The following is a 19,207-nucleotide window of genomic DNA, read 5'->3' on the forward strand; positions in this document are numbered from 1 at the left end:
GAAGATACTCTCTGATTATGAAAGTTAGAAAAGAAAATAGCAGATAGATATTTAAATATATACCTTCTGATTGGGATTATGGTTTTTCTATTTATTAATAGCTTGGAGTTAGAGTCCCAGTCATATAAAACAAAAAGCAAGGGCCACAGTAGGAGAAAAGAAGCAGCTATCAAACCCTTATCACCAGAGGCAACCTTTGATAAGAAGAGGGAGTTTATTTTAAAAACATATAATGTAGCCTCAGACCCCTCCCCATGCATAAGTGGTTGAGGCCATTCCATTCACAGATTTATTATTCAATAAACAAGTTAAACAAATAAACAGAAAATATGGTTCATACCAGGGTAGGCAAACTTTTTTGTTGTTTAATAAAAGGCCAGATAGGAAATATTTAGCCTAGTGAGCCATGTGATCTCAGTTGCAAGTACTTATCTCTGCTGTCATCCTGCAGAAATAGCCTTAGAGAGTATGTAAATGAGTGGGCATGGCTGTGTACCAATAAAACTTTATTTGTAAAAGCAAGCAACTGGCCTTATTTGGCCAGAAGGTTATAGTTTGCTGAAAAGTGAAAGTGAAAGTCGCTCAGTCGTGTATGACTCAGCTATGTGTGTGTTAGTCGCTCAGTGGTGTCCAACTCTTTGCAGCTCTATGGCCTGTAGCCCACCAGGCTCCTTTGTCCATGGGATTCTCCAGGCAAGAATACTGGAGTACATAGCTGTTCCCTTCTCCAGAGGATCTTCCCAACCCGGGGATTGAACCCAGGTCTCCCACACTGCAGGCAGATTCTTTACCAGCTGAGCCACCAGGGAAGCCCAAAGTGAGTTACTTAATCATGTCCGATTCTTTGCAACCCCATGGACTATAGAGTCCATCGAATTCTCCAAGTCAGAATACTGGAGTGGGTAGCTGTTCCCTTCTCCAGGGGTCTTCCAAACGCAGGAATCGAACCCAGGTCTCCTGCATTTGCAGGCAGATTCTTTGCCAGCTGAGCCAAAAGGGAAGCCCAAGAATACTGGAGTGGTCAGCCTGTTTCTTCTCCAGCAGATCTTCCCCACCCAGAAATTAAACCGGTGTCTCCTGCATTGCAGGTGGATTCTTTACCAACTGAGGTATCAGCGAAGCCCTGGTTTATACTGAACCTTAACTTTAGTTAGATTCAAGGCAATTTCCTTCAAACAAACAACTAAATCCTTTGAATGATTTTGATGATTGTTCAAATCTGTGACTCTCAGCTAGGAAGAACTGAGTTTGTGGTGGAAAGTAGTAGTGTTAGGACATTTATTAGCACCCATAAACCTTACATTGTATGCCCCAAGTCTACCTTAGTCTAATCTTATAGAAAAATTCAATTCTTACAGTCAACTTAGTTTCTTCCCACAAACTTTCATCCCACCCTGAACTCTGCACAGAAGGGACTGTCTGTATAGTGTTAGGTCAGGTAGTTCCTGGGAGATGAAGCGAACTAAGGATCATCTCCAGATAAGTAGAGGCTGATCTACTTATGTATGTATGGTGTGCACATATCAATGGTTAATTTCAGAAAGTTCTAAAGGAACCAGAAGAAATAAAGGTGAAGTCTTTCTATTTTATTTTTTAATTGAAGTATAGTTCATTTACAATGTATTAGTGGTGAAACTTATGATACATTTGTAGATCAAACAGTTTCCTCTCAATTTATCTTGTTTGTATATTTAAAAACACTTTCTCATTATAGGTTCATATTTGTGTTTATTAGACTTTCATATAGGAAACTGGGACTTCTCTGGTGGCTCAGTGATAAAGAATTTGCCTGCCAATACAGGAGACACGAGTTTGATCCCTGGGTTGGGAAGATTCCCTGGAGAAGGCAATGGCAACCCACTCCAGTATTCTTGCCTGGGAAATCCCATGGACAGAGGAATCTGGCAGGCTGTAGTCCATTGGCTTGCAAAAGAGTTAGACACAACATAGCGATTAACCAACAACAAAGGAAAGCATATATAATCTATCCTAATTATTCATGAATTCTGTATTTGAGAATTTGTCTACATGATAAAATTTAACTCCAAAAGTAACCCCCAAGTTGTACTCACAGTACTTTTGCAGTCATTCATGGATTTGCATAGAGAAGCTACAAGCTTCATTTGCTTGGTGAACACATTTCTAGGTGAGACAGAACAAGGTGACGCTCTGCTTCCCTGTTGTAGCTTTTGTACTGTAAATAAGTCCTTCTCCAGCCTACTTGGTAGCATGTCTTTTGCATTTTTGTGTTTTTTGTTGATGATTTCACTATTTACAATGGCTCCCAAAAGCAGTGCTGAAATGTTGATCCACATTCCTAAATGGGGGAAGGCTGTGAAGTGTCTTTGGAGAAAAATATATGTGTCAAAACACTTTACTCAGACAAGAGTTATAGTGCTATTGACCATAAGCTCACTGTTAATGAGTCAACATTTGTGTGTGTGTGTATATATATATATATATGTATGTGTATATATATATATAAACAAGGTGTATTTAAACAGAAACACACAGCAAACAAGCTTTTGTATTGATCAGTTGATGAGAAAATTGATGAGAAAACCAGAGGCTTACAGGAACCTAACCCCATATTTCCCTTAGGAACAATGGTTCCGTTTCCCTTAATTCTGTGTTCACAGTGACCTTATAGAAAGTAACCAGTGTGAATAGTGAAAATCAACTGTATTTCTTTGAGAGGGCAATTATAAAGGTGACTATTCAGAATGGTGTTTGAAGACTTTCATTGCTGAAAAGTCTGGCTGTTTCTGAAAGCCTCTGGCTGTCCAGATTCTCATGCTGCTCCTTTTTTCTCCCTAGAAAGTTCTCTCCCAATCCTGTCATCCCTTCAAAGTCCTTCTCTTAAATGTAGTCTTTTCCTCTCACCACTAACAGTAATTTTTGTCTTCCTCTTTTCCTGGAGAACTTTGCTATTAATCCTGGTTTGGCATCAGACCGTCTCTTATTTTGTTTCATCCTTTTCTATTCATACTAGTCTTACGATCATCATGAGTCTGTGAGCTGCTTCAGGGAAATGCAGTCTTACAATTTACTGCTTGTATTTTCTCTTTCTTCTTCTCTGATTCTTCTCCTTTCCACAGCGTGCTCTAATTGCTCTCATGATAATAATTTTCCTTCTTACATCATCCTGTTATCCCTGCTTTCTTCATTTTTATTGCTAGATCTCTCAAAAGAATATTTCACACTCTTTAGCTTCATTTAGTCATTTTTCTACTTTCTTTTAACTCAGTGAATACATCTTTATGCATAATTAATGCTTCATCATTTAATAAATGCATACTTTATATTTAAGAGATCCTACCTTAACTGAATTTACTTCAGAATTTGAGTGTCTTGATTTGTACGTCAGTTCTGTTGCTTCTTAATGTGGTTTCTTTGTAGGGCCATGTAAACTCAGTCTCTTCTTTCAATGGAATCATTATTTACCTACAAGGCTGTTGTGATTTTTGAATGAAATAATATATGTGTACTTATTTAATATATTTGTTAAAATTTGAGTTGGTGTTTCAGTATGTATTTAAGCAAATCTGTAACTCATCTTAATTCATAATATTACCTTAATCAGTTCAAGGCTTTCCCTTATAAAGTAAGGGATTTGAAAGTCATATTTCTAAGGTCCTTGTCAGTTCTGAGTTTATAATTTTTATTTTTTAAAGGAAAAATTGAGGCTTCTGAAATTGTCCAGTCTCTCCAGATACTAGGTCTAACTATTTCTGAACAACAAGCAGAATTGATTCTTCAAAGGTAAGCTCTTCATCTATTGACAACTGTGTTTTTTTTTTTTTATTTTAATATCTAGTATTAGAGATCTGCATTTGTAAGCATGGCTTAAAACAATTCTCTGCACCTTATCATTCCTTACAATATCTTTCCCCGCTTTTCTCCCTTTTCATTTTGTGTGTGCTTGTGCACCTAAAGTGTAGGAATGAGAAAACTCTCTCAAGACCTCCAGGCCTGGTGGAATGACAGGAAGGTGCTAAGTCTCTACAGAAGGAGCCTAAAAGTTTTAGTACTATCTTTTTTCCTGTTTGGTTTCTAATGTGACAGTAGAACTCATTGTTTCAAGATGAGGAGTCAAGCAGATGCATCACTTCTTTATCTTATGCATGACATGACTGGATAAGAGAGAAATCCTAAAGGTCTCCTCATTGACTGACAAAGAAACTGATTTGAAAAAAACAAACAAGTCGAATAAAAAAAAATGGCAGAAAAACTGAACAGACATTTTTCCAAGAAAGATATACAGGTGGCCAACAGGCACATGAAAAAATGTTCAACATTGTTAATCATCAAAGAAATGCAAGTCAGAACTACAGTGAGATAGCACCTCACACCTGTGAGCATGACCATCATCAAAAAGACCTCAAATAAGGAACGCTGATGAGGACATGGAGAAAAGGGAACCCTTGTACTTTGTTGGTGGGAATGTAACTTGATGCACCCACTGTGGAACACAGTATGCAGGTTCCTCAAAAAACTAAAAATAGAGCTGTTTGATCCAGCAATTTCACTCCTGGGTACATATCAAAAAAAAAAAAAAAATGAAAAGACTATTTCAAAAGATGCATGCACCCAGAATTCATAACAGCACTATTTACAATAGTCAAAAAGAAGCAACCTAAGTGTCCGTCAACAGATGAATGGATAAAGAAGACATGGTAGATATATATAATGGAATATTACTTAGCCATAAAAAGGATGAAAATTTTCCATTTGCAACAACATGGATGGACTTAGAGGGATTATGTTTAGTGAAATAAGTCAGACAAAGAAAGATAAATACTGTATATTATCACTTATATGTGGAATCTAAAAAACTAGTGAACAGAAAGGAAACAGACTCATAGATATAGTGAACAAACCAGTGGTTACTAATCGGGAGATGAAAGTGGGGAGGGCAAGATAGGGAGACAAGAGGTGCAAAGTACTATGTGTAAAATAAATAGGCTACAAGGATATATTGTGCAGCACAGGGAATAAAGCCAATATTTTATGATCACTATAAGTGGAGTATAGTCTATAAAAATTTTGAATCACTGTTGTACACCTGGAACTGATATATTATAAATCAGTTGTACCTCAATTTAAAAAAAAGAAAAAAGAGAAAATATGCCCCCCCCCCCACATAAAAATAAATACCTATTTCTTTCAGAAAATAGAGATACAGTTTGAACATTATTGCCCAGGGCAGTCAGATTTAGTGTGTTATTTCACAGGATAGAGTGATAATTTCTAAAGTCTAAGTGTCCTTGAAGGCTTTTTTGTTACAAATACAGTACAGGGACCAATTAAAAAAAAATTGGTAACAGAAAATAGAAAACGATAGTCACATTATATTAGTATTCTTGTCAGTGTTTTCAGTCTTCAACATTACCTAAAAAGTTTCTTCCAAATGGCTTTATTGTCACGTTTATCTCCTTTTGTATCTGTAGTGGTAGCATTTTCCTCCCTTCTGTCTATTCAGAATTTCTTCTGCAAGCAGCTGCTTAATAGAAAGGCCCAAACCTCAGAGCTATGCATTGGCATCCCTTTTGTTAACATCGAATCAGAAAGCCTTTCCTGAGGAAATGTAAAGCTAAAACATGAAAAGGAGATAAACAGCATTTAAAAATGTTTATTTTTGGCCTCACTGTGTGGTGTGCAGTTTCCCAACCAGGGATCCAACCCATACCCCTTGCAGTGGAAGTATGGAGTCCTAACCATTGGACCACCAGGGAAGGCCCTTAAAATAGCATTTTGAAAGTGGAATATGGGGTATGTAATATTCTGCCCCAAGGCCACATTTTTCCAGGAAACAGAGTATTTCTTTGATTTGCTGGCCAGAAATCATATTCCTATATTCCTTTTGATAGCTTTAGGACCAATGCAAATTCCAGCCTAAGCTCCAGAGTAAATCACAGGTAATATAGAGGGTAGATTTTTAAATGACGCTATATAATTGTATATATAAATATTTTATGACAACCTTATTGATAAGTAGTTTACATACAAAAAAAATTCATTCTTTTAAAGTGTATAGGTCACTTGTTTTTAGTATTTTCAGGGAGTTGTGCAACCATCACCATTATCTAATTTTGGAACATTTTCATCAACCCCCAGAGTAACTGTATCCACTAGCAGTCATTCCTTACTCCTCACCCTGCAAGCTCCCAGCAGCCACTGATCTTTGTCTGTTCTGGACATTCACAAAAAAATGGAATCATTCAGCATGTGGCATTTGTGTCTGGCTTTTTTCACTTAGCGTGTTTTCAGGCTTCATCCATGTTGTAGCATGCATCACTACTTCATTCCTTTCTTAGACCAAGTTATATTCCATTTTATGTATATATCACACTTTATTTATCCATTCATCTACAGATGGACATTTGGGTTGCTTCCACTTCCAATATTTTTTGCTTCCAATATTCAGCTATCATGAATATTGCTGCTATGAATATTTGTGTACACAGTTTTTATTTGTGTGCACAGTTTTATGTAAACTTGTTTATAATTCTCTTCGGTATATACCTAGTGAAGAAGAATGCTGGGTCATATGGTAACTCTGTGTCCAACTGGTTGAAGAACCGACAGACTGCTTTCCATAGTGATTGCACCATTTTACAACCCCAGCAGCAGTGTATGGAGGACCTGAATTTCTCCACATCTTCCCTGACGTTATTTTCCGTCTTTTGATTTTTAACCATGAGTATGTGGTTATGAAGTGGTATCTCATCATGGTTTTTTTTTGTTTCCCCAGTGGCTAATGTATATTCTTTTGCACTGTTAGGCTATTACTATTATTATTAGCATTTATACTTTTTCAGTAAAAATTTTAGAATATGTTTGGATTAGAGAAGAAGCTCAATTTTCCCTTTTATAAGACTTCTTTGTTACTCGACTTCTTTGTTACTCGCTCAAAACACTTTACTTCTGAAGCTTCTGGTCACCAAATATGTGGGTTCCCCCCCCCCAACAGGCAATTCTCAGTGATGCCAGCTGGATGTGATACAGTGTAATTCAGTTCTAACATTGTTGACCTGGAGGTAGTGTCAGGTCCCACAAGTTCAGGGCTCAGTTTCACAAGACTGCTCTCCACTTCAGATGCCAATCACAAGGAGTAGGAGGTCCCTAGGTTACCCACATATTCTGTCTGACTTGGCTACAGATCAGAACTTCCCATGACCTTCTCCCCATTGGATTCAGTTACTTGCCAGACGGGTTCACAGAACTTGGGGAAATGTGTACTTGTGTTTATCAGTTTATGAAAGCATATAAAGGATACAGGTGAACAGCCAATAAAAAGATACACACAAGAGGAGGTCTGGGAGGGTCCCGAGCACAGGAGTTGGGATGTGTCACCCTGCTGGTGTGTTTATTAACCAGAAGCTCCCTGAATCCTATACTGTAGGGATTTCTATGGAGGCTTCTTCACATAGTCATGATCAGTTATTAACTCCATTTTCAGTCCCTTTCCCCTCTCTGGAGAATTGGGGGCTGGGGTTGGGAGGGAAGGGGCTGAAAATTCCAAGCTTCTGATCATGGCTTAGTTTTCCTGATGACCATTCCTCATCCAGGTGCCCAGCCAGAGTTGCCTCATTAGAACAAGAGATGCCCTAGAGCTTGTATCACTGACAAAGTAGAAGGGCTGTAGGGACTCTGAGCCAGGGAACAGAGACCAAATTATACATTTTCTATTATCTCACAATTGTGTTTTCAGTAGTAGAAATCACAGATTTCCCCTTGACGGCTCAGCCATCAGTGTGACTCATATATCTCCAAATGTCAGTTTCTTTTCTGCCATTTCACCGTCTCCTACCTTTTCCAAGACTGAATTCATGGAAAAGAAATGTGAAAGGTGCTGTTTGAAACAGCTGTGGCTGAATCATCAGAGTATGAGACAGGAACCATAGCCTATTGAAATATAGCCTCCTAGTTCTCCTTTTTCAGTAGATGTGGTGGGGAGTAGCTGAAATAGGTGTCTCTCGCAAATATGTATGCTTCATGTATCTTTATCTTCTGCTTTCAAATAAAAAAGCCACTTTCCTTCTAGGCTCTCATCTCCATCCATCTTTCCTCTCATTTCCTTACCTCTAGTTCCCTCTCTACATCTATTGAGGACATCGGCACTTGTCAAATGGTCATTTTCTCTTTGTCCAAAGTCCTAGGAAACCGCAGTATTCATGCTGGCGGTCCCCCTTACTTTTTAGCATTAATGTTCCTCACTTTCCTCAACACCTGAGCCTTTTATTCCATTTTGCTTCAGTAGCCCACTCTCTCTCCAATTGTATCATAACTTGAAGCTGCTCCTCCTCCGAAGTCTTAAATACCTGTATCCTACCTTATGAGCCTTCTTCCTCTAGATTCTACACTGCCTTGCTCCTCTGGTACTTGCATTTTGACTTACAGACCTCTGGCCCCTTCATTTCTACCAGTTCATCAATCTTCTCTTGATTCTTTCACCATTCCTACTTGCTTTCTCCCAATCCTGAACTATCCTCTCAGTTGTTCTCTTTGCCCCAGCATTTGGACTATGAAGTATTTCCAGAGAAAAATGAAACTGTACTCATCCAGGAATAACCAAGACATTCTTGGAGAGCCATAAGGAGCTGGGGGCCTGCTCCATCAGATTATCAAGAGTTGTTATAAGCTATAATTAAGATATAGTGAGTGGTGTTGCTATACAGATAGACAAATTGACAAATGGAACTTACCCTCCCAGTAACAGACTCATCTACGTTTGGGATTTGTCACACAAGAGAAGCAGCTTTGCAAATCCCTTTGAAAAGAAGAGACTATGCAATAAATGGTACTAGTGCTTCTGGTTATCCATGCAGACAGAAATACAGTTGGATACCTGCCTTACGCCATGCATAGAAATCACAGAAATAGAAGGCAAATTATGGTTACCAAAGGGGAAAGGGTAAGGGGAGGGATAAATTAGGAGTATGGGATTAACAGATATAAACTACTAAACACAAAATAGATAAGCAACAAGGATTTACTGTATACCACATATTCAGTATCTTGTAATAACCTGTAACAGAAAAGAATCTGAAATATATACAACTGAGTCACTTTGCTATATACCTGAAACTAGCATAATATTGTAAATCAACTATATTTCAATTGAAAAAAATCAAACTAAATGTGTAATACCTCTAAGGGAAAAATAAGCACATGTCTATATCTCAGTATAGGGAAGAGTTTATTTTAAAAAATACAGAAGTCAATAACCATAAATGAAAAGATTGATAAATTCAGCTATATTAAAATTAAGAGCATCTAGGAGATCAGACCAGTTAATCCTAAAGGAAATCAACCCTGAATGGTCATTGGAAGGATTGATGCTGAAGCTGAAGATCCAATATTTTGGCCAGCTGTTGCAAAGAACTGACTTATTTGAAAAGACCATGATGCTGGGAAAGAGTGAAGGCAAAGGAAAAGGGGGTGGCAGAGGATGAGATGGTTAGATAGCATCACTGACTCAATGGACATTAATTTGAGCAAACTCTGGAAGATAGTGGAGGACAGAGGAGCCTGGCGTGCCACAGTCCATGGGGTCACAAAGAGTTGGACATAAATTTAGCGACTGAACAGCAACAATAATTCATGGATACTATAAATAAAGTGAAAAGACACAGTACTTGCTAATTTATAACTTGAAGGATTAAATCAATTATATAAAAAACTACACACATTTAAGAAGAGGACACAGCCCATTAGAAAAATGGGCAAAAGATATGAACAAGCATTTCACAAGAAGAAAAAAATGGATAGCAGATGAATAGGATAAGTTGGTCAACTGCGTTAGTAATTTGAAGAGAAATACAGTTTAAACCCACACGGGACTATCTTAAGTTTGTTGACACTGAGGATTCTGTGGCTGTAAGCTAGAGCTTAAAATTCATTTATTCATTTAGTTAGTAATTTGCTCTGTGCTAGGCACTGTTTTAGACACTTTGGCCATATCAGTGAATAAAATAAACAAACATCCATGCCTTGTAGAGGATGTTTGCATGTGGAGGGTTGAGGGATAGGATCAGACAATAAGCAATTGCATTAAAATGGAAAGTAGTACTAAAAATAGAGTAATAAATATGGCAACCCTGAAGAATAATGTTATAAACATCAGTAGTAACTAGGACTTAGGCAAATATGAAATGTTAATACCTGTGTGCTAGAACAAATGAAAAATTAAGTGTAATTTCATGTATGCATATCAAAGTTAAAAGTGAAGCCAGAAAATATCAAAAATATCTGAAAATAGCATTTTATTTGTCTGTTGTCTTTATGCATCACTTTCACACAATTCATAGAATAAATAAAAAATCTGGAGGAGATGCTTAAGCTTTTTTTTTCTCAGAAATATTCATTAATTAAACAAATAATTGAGCACAATCTTTTTGCTGACCACTTTATGTCCTGGGTCTCACAGTAGTGAACAAAACATTCAAAATCCTGGGCAGTTTAGAGTCACTTTTAGGGGAAAAAACAGGTACAAATTACATTATTGCCAAGAAACTTCTAAAACAAGCAAAAAGTTAATGAAAAATATTCAAGGCTACAATATATTAACTGTAAATAGTGAAGATAAGGTACTAGGATTTCTTAAGACTCAAAAGGCCGAATCACCAAGTTTGATTTTTTAAAAATTCTGTTTATTTTTAATTGATTGATGGTTGCTTTACAATAGATTTTTTTAAAATATGTAATCACTGCTAGTTTTCTTAGCACAGAGAAAACTGGAGAAGGAAATTGATAGTGTATATTGAGTACATTCAAAAGTTACATCCAAATGTTAAAATAGAACATTAAGAACTGTCTTCCTGAGCCAGTGTAAGAAAAATGAATCATTAGTTTATTCATTACTACTCCCCATTTTTTTTTAATTTTTGAAAATTTATTTTAATTGGAGGCTAATTACAATATTGTGGTGGTTTTTGCCATATGGTCACATGAATCAGCCATGGACTACCCCCCAATTTTATCTTCATTAGCTCACTGACTTGGAGTTTGATGGAGCACCAAAAGTAGCTTTTAGTGAGATCCATAAATTTGGAGTCCTTTTTTATTTAAAATGGTTAAAACTAACAGATCATCAAATGCTTGTTGCCATTTGTCATTTCCAAAAACCTTAGAAGAATATTAAGTTGGAAGAAAAATTGTCATTCTGCAACATGGCCAATAATGTTATTTTTATTTAAAATTATATTTTATTTTTTAATCAGCTTCTTTTTGTTTTCAGCATTGATGCCGATGGGACAATGACAGTGGACTGGAATGAATGGCGAGACTACTTCTTATTTAACCCCGTTACAGATATTGAGGAAATCATCCGTTTCTGGAAACATTCTACTGTGAGTCCACTTTATGTATTAATTGTCACTTATTTGGAGCTGTAAACCATTGGTATAGTTATTATCCAGGAGTACTCTGCAACACTTGTGGATCAGGTGCCTAAGTCTCTGTAGCTAGCTCATTGACTTATAAGAATTCTACATACCCTGTTAGGTGTGGGGACTTCCCTGGTGGCTCAGACGGTAAATCATCTGCCTACAATGTGGGAGACCTGGGTTCAATCCCTGGGTCGGAAAGATCCCCTGGAAAAGGAAATGGCAACCCACTCCAGTGCTCTTGCCTGAAAAATCCTATGGACGGAGGAGCCTGGTAGGCTACAGTCCATGGGGTCTCAAAGAGTCAGACATGACTGAATATCTTAAAAAAAAAAAAAACCAACCCAAGACTTCATAAAGATTGCAGATGTAGTTCCTATGTTTGCCATTCACAAAACTTGGAAGAGCTACTGCCTTCCAGAAATCTTGTGAAGATAAGCTGCTCAGCTTTTATAGCCATTTAAGGATTCTGCCTTCAGTTCAGTTCAGTTCAGTTGCTCAGTTGTGTCTGACTCTTTGTAACCCCATGAATTGCAGCACTCCAGGCCTCCCTGTCTATCACCAACTCCTGGAGTTTACGCAAACTCTTGTCCATCGAGTTGGTAGTACCACCCAGCCATCTCATACTCTGTCGTCCCCTTCTCCTCCTGCCCCTAATCCCTCCCAGCATCAGAGTCTTTTCCAACGAGTCAACTCTTCACATGAGGTGGCCAAAGTATTGGAGTTTCAGCTTCAACATCAGTCCTTCCAATGAACACCCAGGACTAATCTCCTTTAGGATGGACTGGTTGGATCTCCTTGCAGTCCAAGGGACTCTCAAGAGTCTTCTCCAACACCACAGTTCAAAAGCATCAATTCTTTGGTGCTTAGCTTTCTTCACAGTCCAACTCTCACATCCGTACATGACCACTGGAAAAACCATAGCCTTGAGTAGACAGACCTTTGTTGGCAAAGTAATGTCTCTGCTTTTTAATACGCTGTCTAGGTTGGTCATAACTTTCCTTCCAAGGAGTAAGCATCTTTTAATTTCATGGCTACAATCACCATCTGCAGTGACTTTGGAGCCCAAAAAATAAAGTCTGACATTGTTTCCCCTGTTTCTCCATCTATTTCCCATGAAATGATGGGACCAGATGCCATGATCTTCGTTTTCTGAATGTTGAGCTTTAAGCCAACTTTTTCACTCTCCTCTTTCACTTTCATCAAGAAGCTCTTTAGTTCCTCTTCACTTTCTGCCATAAGGGTGGTGTCATCTGCATATCTGAGATTATTGATATTTCTCCCAGCAATCTTGATTCCAGCTTGTGCTTCTTCCAGCCCAGCATTTCTCATGTTGTACTCTGCATAGAAGTTAAATAAGCAGGGTGACAATATACAGCCTTGATGTACTCCTTTTCCTATTTGGAACCAGTCTGTTGTTCCATGTCCAGTTCTAACTGTTGCTTCCTGACCTGCATATAGATTTCTCAAGAGTCAGCATAGGTTATATATACATATATATACAGCATATAGAAACTGTATAGGTTTCTATACAGTCAGCAAAAACAAGACCGGGAGCTGACTGTGGCTCAGATCATGAACTCCTTATTGCCAAATTCAGACTTAAACTGAAGAAAGTAGGGAAAACCACTAGACCATTCAGGTATGACCTAAATCAAATCCCTTACGATTATACAGTGGAAATGAGAAATAGATTTAAGGGACTAGATCTGATAGAGTGCCTGATGAACTATGGACAGAGGTTCGTGATGTTGTACAGGAGACAGGGATCAAGACCATCCCCATGGAAAAGAAATGCAATAAAGCAAAATGGCTGTCTGAGGAGGCCTTACAAATAGCTGTGAAAAGAAGGGAAGCGAAAAGCAAAGGAGAAAAGGAAAGATATAAGCATCTGAATGCAGAGTTCCAAAAAATAGCAAGGAGAGATAAGAAAACCTTCCTCAGTGATCAGTGCAAAGAAATAGAGGAAAACAATAGAATGGGAAAGACTAGAGATCTATTCAAGAAAATTAGAGATACCAAGGGAACATTTCATGCAAAGATGGGCTCGATAAAGGACAGAAATGGTAGGGACCTAACAGAAGCAGAAGATATTAAGAAGAGGTGGCAAGAATACACAGAAGAACTGTACAAAAAAGATCTCCATGACCCAGATAATCACGATGGTGTGATCACTCACCTAGAGCCAGACATCCTGGAATGTAAAGTCAAGTGGGCCTTAAGAAGCATCACTATGAACAAAGCTAGTGGAGGTGATGGAATTCCAGTTGAGCTATTCCAAATCCTGAAAGATGATGCTGTGAAAGTGCTGCACTCAGTATGCCAGCAAATTTGGAAAACTCAGCAATGGCCACAGGACTGGAAAAGGTCAGTTTTCATTCCAATCACAAAGAAAGGCAATGCCAAAAAATGCTCAAACTACCGCACAACTGTACTCATCTCACACGCTAGTAAAGTAATGCTTAAAATTCTCCAAGCCAGGCTTTAGCAATATGTGAACCGTGAACTTCCAGATGTTCAAGCTAGTTTTAGAAAAGACAGAGGAACCAGAGATCAAATTGCCAACATCCGCTGGATCATCGAAAAAGCAAGAGAGTTCCAGAAAAACATCTCTTTCTGCTTTATTGAGTATGCCAAAGCCTTTGACTCTGTGGATTCTGCCTTAGGGAAGGGTGAAGGTTACAGGCTGTTACTTCGTACAGATAATATATCACTGAGATAATATAGCTCAGTACCTCATGCTTGATATGGCCAAAGATCCCTTCTGAAACTTGCTTATTCAGATTTATCTCTGGAATAAGGCATCTGTCATAATAATCATGGAAGGTTAAATAAAAGTTTGGCTCATCTGCTCAGTACTGTACACCTATCTCTCTGTATTCCTCAAAACTTTTGAATTTTAATTAAATTACATTAATATCCTGCTGAAATATCTTGACATAAATAAAAATTCATTTCAGTGTGCAATCTGTTCCTGGAAACAATGGAAACTCTTTGAGAGAATTTTAATTTTTCTAATAGGCTTGACTTCTATACGTATTCCTGGATTTCAGTACATTTTATATGTACTAAATGAAGCCTAGCATTCACACTGCCCCTAGTAACAACGCCTAACCTTACCTAGAAAATTGTAAAATTAATGGTGACAAATGCTGGCAGAGGATGAGATGGTTAGATAGCATCACTGACTCAGTGGACATGATTTTGAGCAAACTCCAGGAGATAGTGAAGGACACCGGAACCTGGTGTGCTGCAATCCATGGGGTTGCAGAGTCAGACATGACTTAGCAACTGAACAACAGAAAATGATGCCTTTTCAACTATGAGTATAAAATAATACTATATTAGTAGTTCAGTTGCCTTGATAAAATGTATGCTTATGTGAAATCATATTTATGTAATCAAATTATTATTTTATCTTTGGAGATAGTTAATAGTCGAGGCTATAATCATGTATCCATTTTTTTGATAGTAAAAATGAAGTAGAGGGTTTCTATTGTAGCATAGCTTCTAACCCTGACATTCTTACCTATAAAATCCTTTACACTAGAACCATTTAGATAATAAAGCTGTAAAAATATTATTATACAGTTTTGTTTCTGTCAAGTTATATTTGTAATCCATTGTAATGTTTAGAATAGATTAAAAGGTAGATAATTTTAAACAGTACCTACCTGTTAGCTAAATTTTTAAATGGCAAGTTAGATTTATAAAAATATTTATAGACAGGAAATAAGTTTAGGACATTCACATTACAATTTTAATTTAATTTTCATTTATATATTTAGAGCACATATCATGATATAAAATATAATGTAGATATAATTTTGAGATAAAAGGAGTATCTTTGAAGAACTGACAAAATAATTCTTTCTATAGCTAGTAAGATTCTTTACATCTGATAAAACACTGCTCTTTCATGCTAACTGAGACCTGGAAAAGTTATCCTGAATCTGTTAAGAAAATTTGTAATTGTTGGTATTGTAAATTTGTAATTACTGTTAATTTTCATTTCTTGTGGACTGATACTGTACTTTATTTAGTGTAAATAGGCAATTTATAATCCTAAATGCTCAGATTGGTTTAGTATAATACTTTCTAAGGATTGAAACTGATCTTTATAAAATAACACGTAATTCTTCTCTCAAAGAAACAAACCTTCTGGAATGATCTATCTTTAATTGAAGGAGCCTGGGTATTTTTTTTCCATTTTAACAGGGTATTGACATAGGAGATAGTTTAACTATTCCAGATGAATTCACAGAAGATGAAAAAAAGTCGGGACAGTGGTGGAGGCAGCTTTTGGCAGGAGGTGTTGCCGGGGCCGTCTCTCGGACAAGCACGGCCCCTCTGGATCGTCTGAAAGTCATGATGCAGGTGAGCTTTAGGACCTTGTGTCTAAGTGCATCCAAAATATTCTGAAATAGTGAGAAATGTGGTACTTTGAAAAAAGATAAAAGATATCTCAGTAATAATCATACCTTTAAAAAGGAGTCTCTCATTTTTATTGCTATTAATCCTAAATTCAGTCCATGTAAGTATTTATTTTAAATTGTTGGTACATATGTATGTGCTCAGTCACTCAGTCGTGTCTGACTCTTTGTGACCCTATGGACTATAGCCTGCGAGGTTCCTCTGTCCGTGGGCTTTTCCAGGTAAGAATACTGGAATGGGTTGCCATTTTCTTCTCCAGGAAGGTGTGATGAACTTTTAATCTTGGCATCCTGTGCCTATTCAAATGTTTAATTAGAAAGGAAATCTCTGGCCATTGTTGTAGTACTCTCCTTAAACTACTTATATTTTCCTTCTATTTTATGTACTTTCTTAAAAGAGGGTTTTTTTTCTGAAATCTAGACTGTTGGAACAAGGATGTAATTTAAAAAGTTATTCTAAATCTGAGGTTAGCAGAAGGGACCTGGTTTTATAGATTGACTTTGCTATTTACTAGCAATGTAACCCTGGCTGGTTGGTGCTCATTATGGTAACCCATTTAATCTAATAATGCAGCCAGGGGATTTTATCCTCATATTATCTGGCTCAGAGAGTTGAATAACTTTTCCCTCACAACAAATTAGACAAGGAATGGAGTGTTTTTGACTATATTTCTCATACTGCCTGAAACCCCTGAGGCTTCATTTTCTTTCATTCTAGAATGGGAGCAAGACTGTCTAGCAAGAGTGGTAAAAACATTAAACAATGTAAGTTATGGGAAAATGCCTGGTAGGCTGGAATACCCCCCTAGAATATAGTAGTTGCTTTAAGAAGGTTTTTTAAAAATTGTATTATTGTTCCTGTGGTCAGTACTTTTGTATTTGTCCTTAGATTTCTGTACGGAATGATTTCTGACAATATTTTCAACGAGAATTCATCTAGAATATATCTACATCTCAAAATATATTTAGGGGTAATGATACTGCTTTAAAGAGAAAGGAGAGAGAATCAGCATGTATTTTTGTTTTTAGGAATGGTAGTAAATTGGCTGAGAAATTTTGAATAAGCTTTCATCTTTCCTTTGTCATATTTTACTGTGCAGTTTATTTAAAATAAAATGGATATATTTTGACTTTATTTCCTACAAGTTCAGAAAGTTTCTCAAAGTACCTTTGGATTCAGTAATTCACAGAACTCACTTTAAGCTTTTATACTTATGGTTATGGTTTATTATAGCTAAAGATACAGATTACAATCAGCCAAGGAGCAAAAAACATAGGGCTGAGTCCATGGAAGAGTCAAATGCAGAATTTCTGTTGTTTTCTCCCCGAAGAGTCACAGTGTGTTATTTCTTGGCATCAGCCTGTGACAACATGCACAGAGTTGCAAACTGGTCAAGGAAGCTCACCTAAGTCTTTGATGTTGAGGGTTTTTATTGTGACTACATCACATACTGCCCTCGTGGCTAACGTTTAATCTTCAGCCCCTCCGATCTTTTTTTTTTTTTAATGTAGTAGTGACTCATTTTGTGTAAGCTGAAACAATCAGAAGAATAGCTGACTTTTGACAGAGAAGGAGATATATTGTATGACTTCCCTTAAATGTGGAATCTAAAAAGAAATTATACAATGAGCTTGCTTACAAAACAAGAAGAGATTCACAGGCTTAGAGAACAAACTTATGGTTGCCAGAGGGAAGGGATAGTTAGGGAGCTTGGGATGGACGTGTGGCGCACTGCTATATTTAAAATGGAAAGCCAATGAGGACCTACTGCTCCTGGTAGCACATGGAACTGCTCGATGTTATGTAGAAGCCTGGATGGGAGGGGAATTTGGAGGAGAATGGATACATGTGAATGTATGGCTGATTCCTTCTGCTGTTCACCTGAGACTATCACAACATTGCTAATTGGCTATATCCCAATGCAAAATAAAAACAAAAAAGGATAGCTGACTTCTTTATTTGGGGTTTATTATATGTAATCAGTTTTAGATAGAGGCAAGCATAGGGTCTAGTTTATTTAAACAACTATGACATTGGTAGTACGAGTCAGGTAATTTATTGATAGTCTCAGGGTCAAGAGTTCACACATGATACCTCAAGATAAGCCATGGAATGTACAGGTTTTGTTTTTGGTGTCAGGCTATGTATATCCTAGTCTCTATGGTTCTGATAAACGTAATATCCAAATTGTTTTCAGTCCTATTTATATTTCATGTCTGTCTTATTTCTCAGAGGGGAGGAATAATATATTGCCTTCACTATATTTTTCTAATTTTTCTTACATTGAACTTGCTCATATGCCAAAGGGTGTTTCATAGCCTAATAAGTATTAAGTTGGTTCATTTTATCTTATGAGTGTTGTTCATGATTTTAATTTCGATCATGTCTTCTCTGCTTTCCCAAAATGAGAATATCAGTTTTTCTTAGAGTCAGGCTTCTACAATGGTGGTAATAGTTCTTCCCATTATATATTTTCTCAACCTTCTATATTTTCAAATACATCTTTTTGTAGTAATAAATAGTATTGAAGGAAAGAGAGTGGTTGTATTGCTGCTTTAGAAATAGTAATGATAGTATCTCAACAGTATTTTATATCATTTTGCTTTATTTTTAGGTCCATGGATCAAAATCAGCAAAAATGAACATATATGGAGGCTTTCAACAGATGGTGAAAGAAGGAGGTATCCGCTCGCTTTGGAGAGGAAATGGTACAAATGTCATTAAAATTGCTCCTGAGACAGCTGTTAAGTTCTGGGCGTATGAACAGGTAATAGTTATCATCTATGGAATTTGTTAACAAGGAGGAGTCAAACTGATTCAATAACAATTAAAATACCTAAAATATTAGATTATTATTTTAATACCTGATAATTTTCCACATATACTCTATGAAGAATTTCTGTTACAGGAGATTAGATTAATTAGATTAATTAATTTATTAATTATTATTAACTTATAATTTATTATAATTTATAATTATTAATTAATTAATTAATTAATCCACACTAAATTCTGGGATTCTGAATTTCATATTACTTATATCAGAAAGGTTTTTGTGTTTTCTAAGTAGCTCTTAAAGGAAATGCAAGATTTTAGCTTACTCATTTTGAATTCAGAATAGAAGTTGCACATGAACATAAGTTTTTATGAAAGTGTCCCCATCCAGAATCTGGAAGGAAAACTTTTAAGTTCAGATCCTTTGTGTAATCTGACATTGCTATAAAACTGAGTTGAATTTAGAATGAAAGCTCCATCAGTTGGGGGCTTGGCTGCTTCTCCATGCACTCTAGCACATGGACAGAGCCTGGCATGTGATAAGTCTTCAATAAGTGTTGAATGAGTGAGTGAATGAGTAAATGAATGAATGTGATTTACTTCTGAAT

General features: G+C 36.8%; 1 protein-coding gene across 1 annotated transcript in view; it reads left to right on the forward strand.

The window, feature by feature from the left end:
* Nucleotides 1-19,207, forward strand: part of SLC25A24 (solute carrier family 25 member 24) — a 57,979-nt gene that overhangs the window by 11,890 nt on the left and 26,882 nt on the right. Inside the window, 4 exon segments of the mRNA NM_001099066.1 lie at nt 3,675-3,762; nt 11,243-11,354; nt 15,609-15,767; nt 18,439-18,591. Of these exon segments, the coding sequence (NP_001092536.1) occupies nt 3,675-3,762; nt 11,243-11,354; nt 15,609-15,767; nt 18,439-18,591 (512 nt within the window).

Source organism: Bos taurus, chromosome 3 (genome assembly GCF_002263795.3).
Source record: "Bos taurus isolate L1 Dominette 01449 registration number 42190680 breed Hereford chromosome 3, ARS-UCD2.0, whole genome shotgun sequence".
NCBI classification, from domain to species: Eukaryota; Metazoa; Chordata; class Mammalia; order Artiodactyla; family Bovidae; genus Bos; species Bos taurus.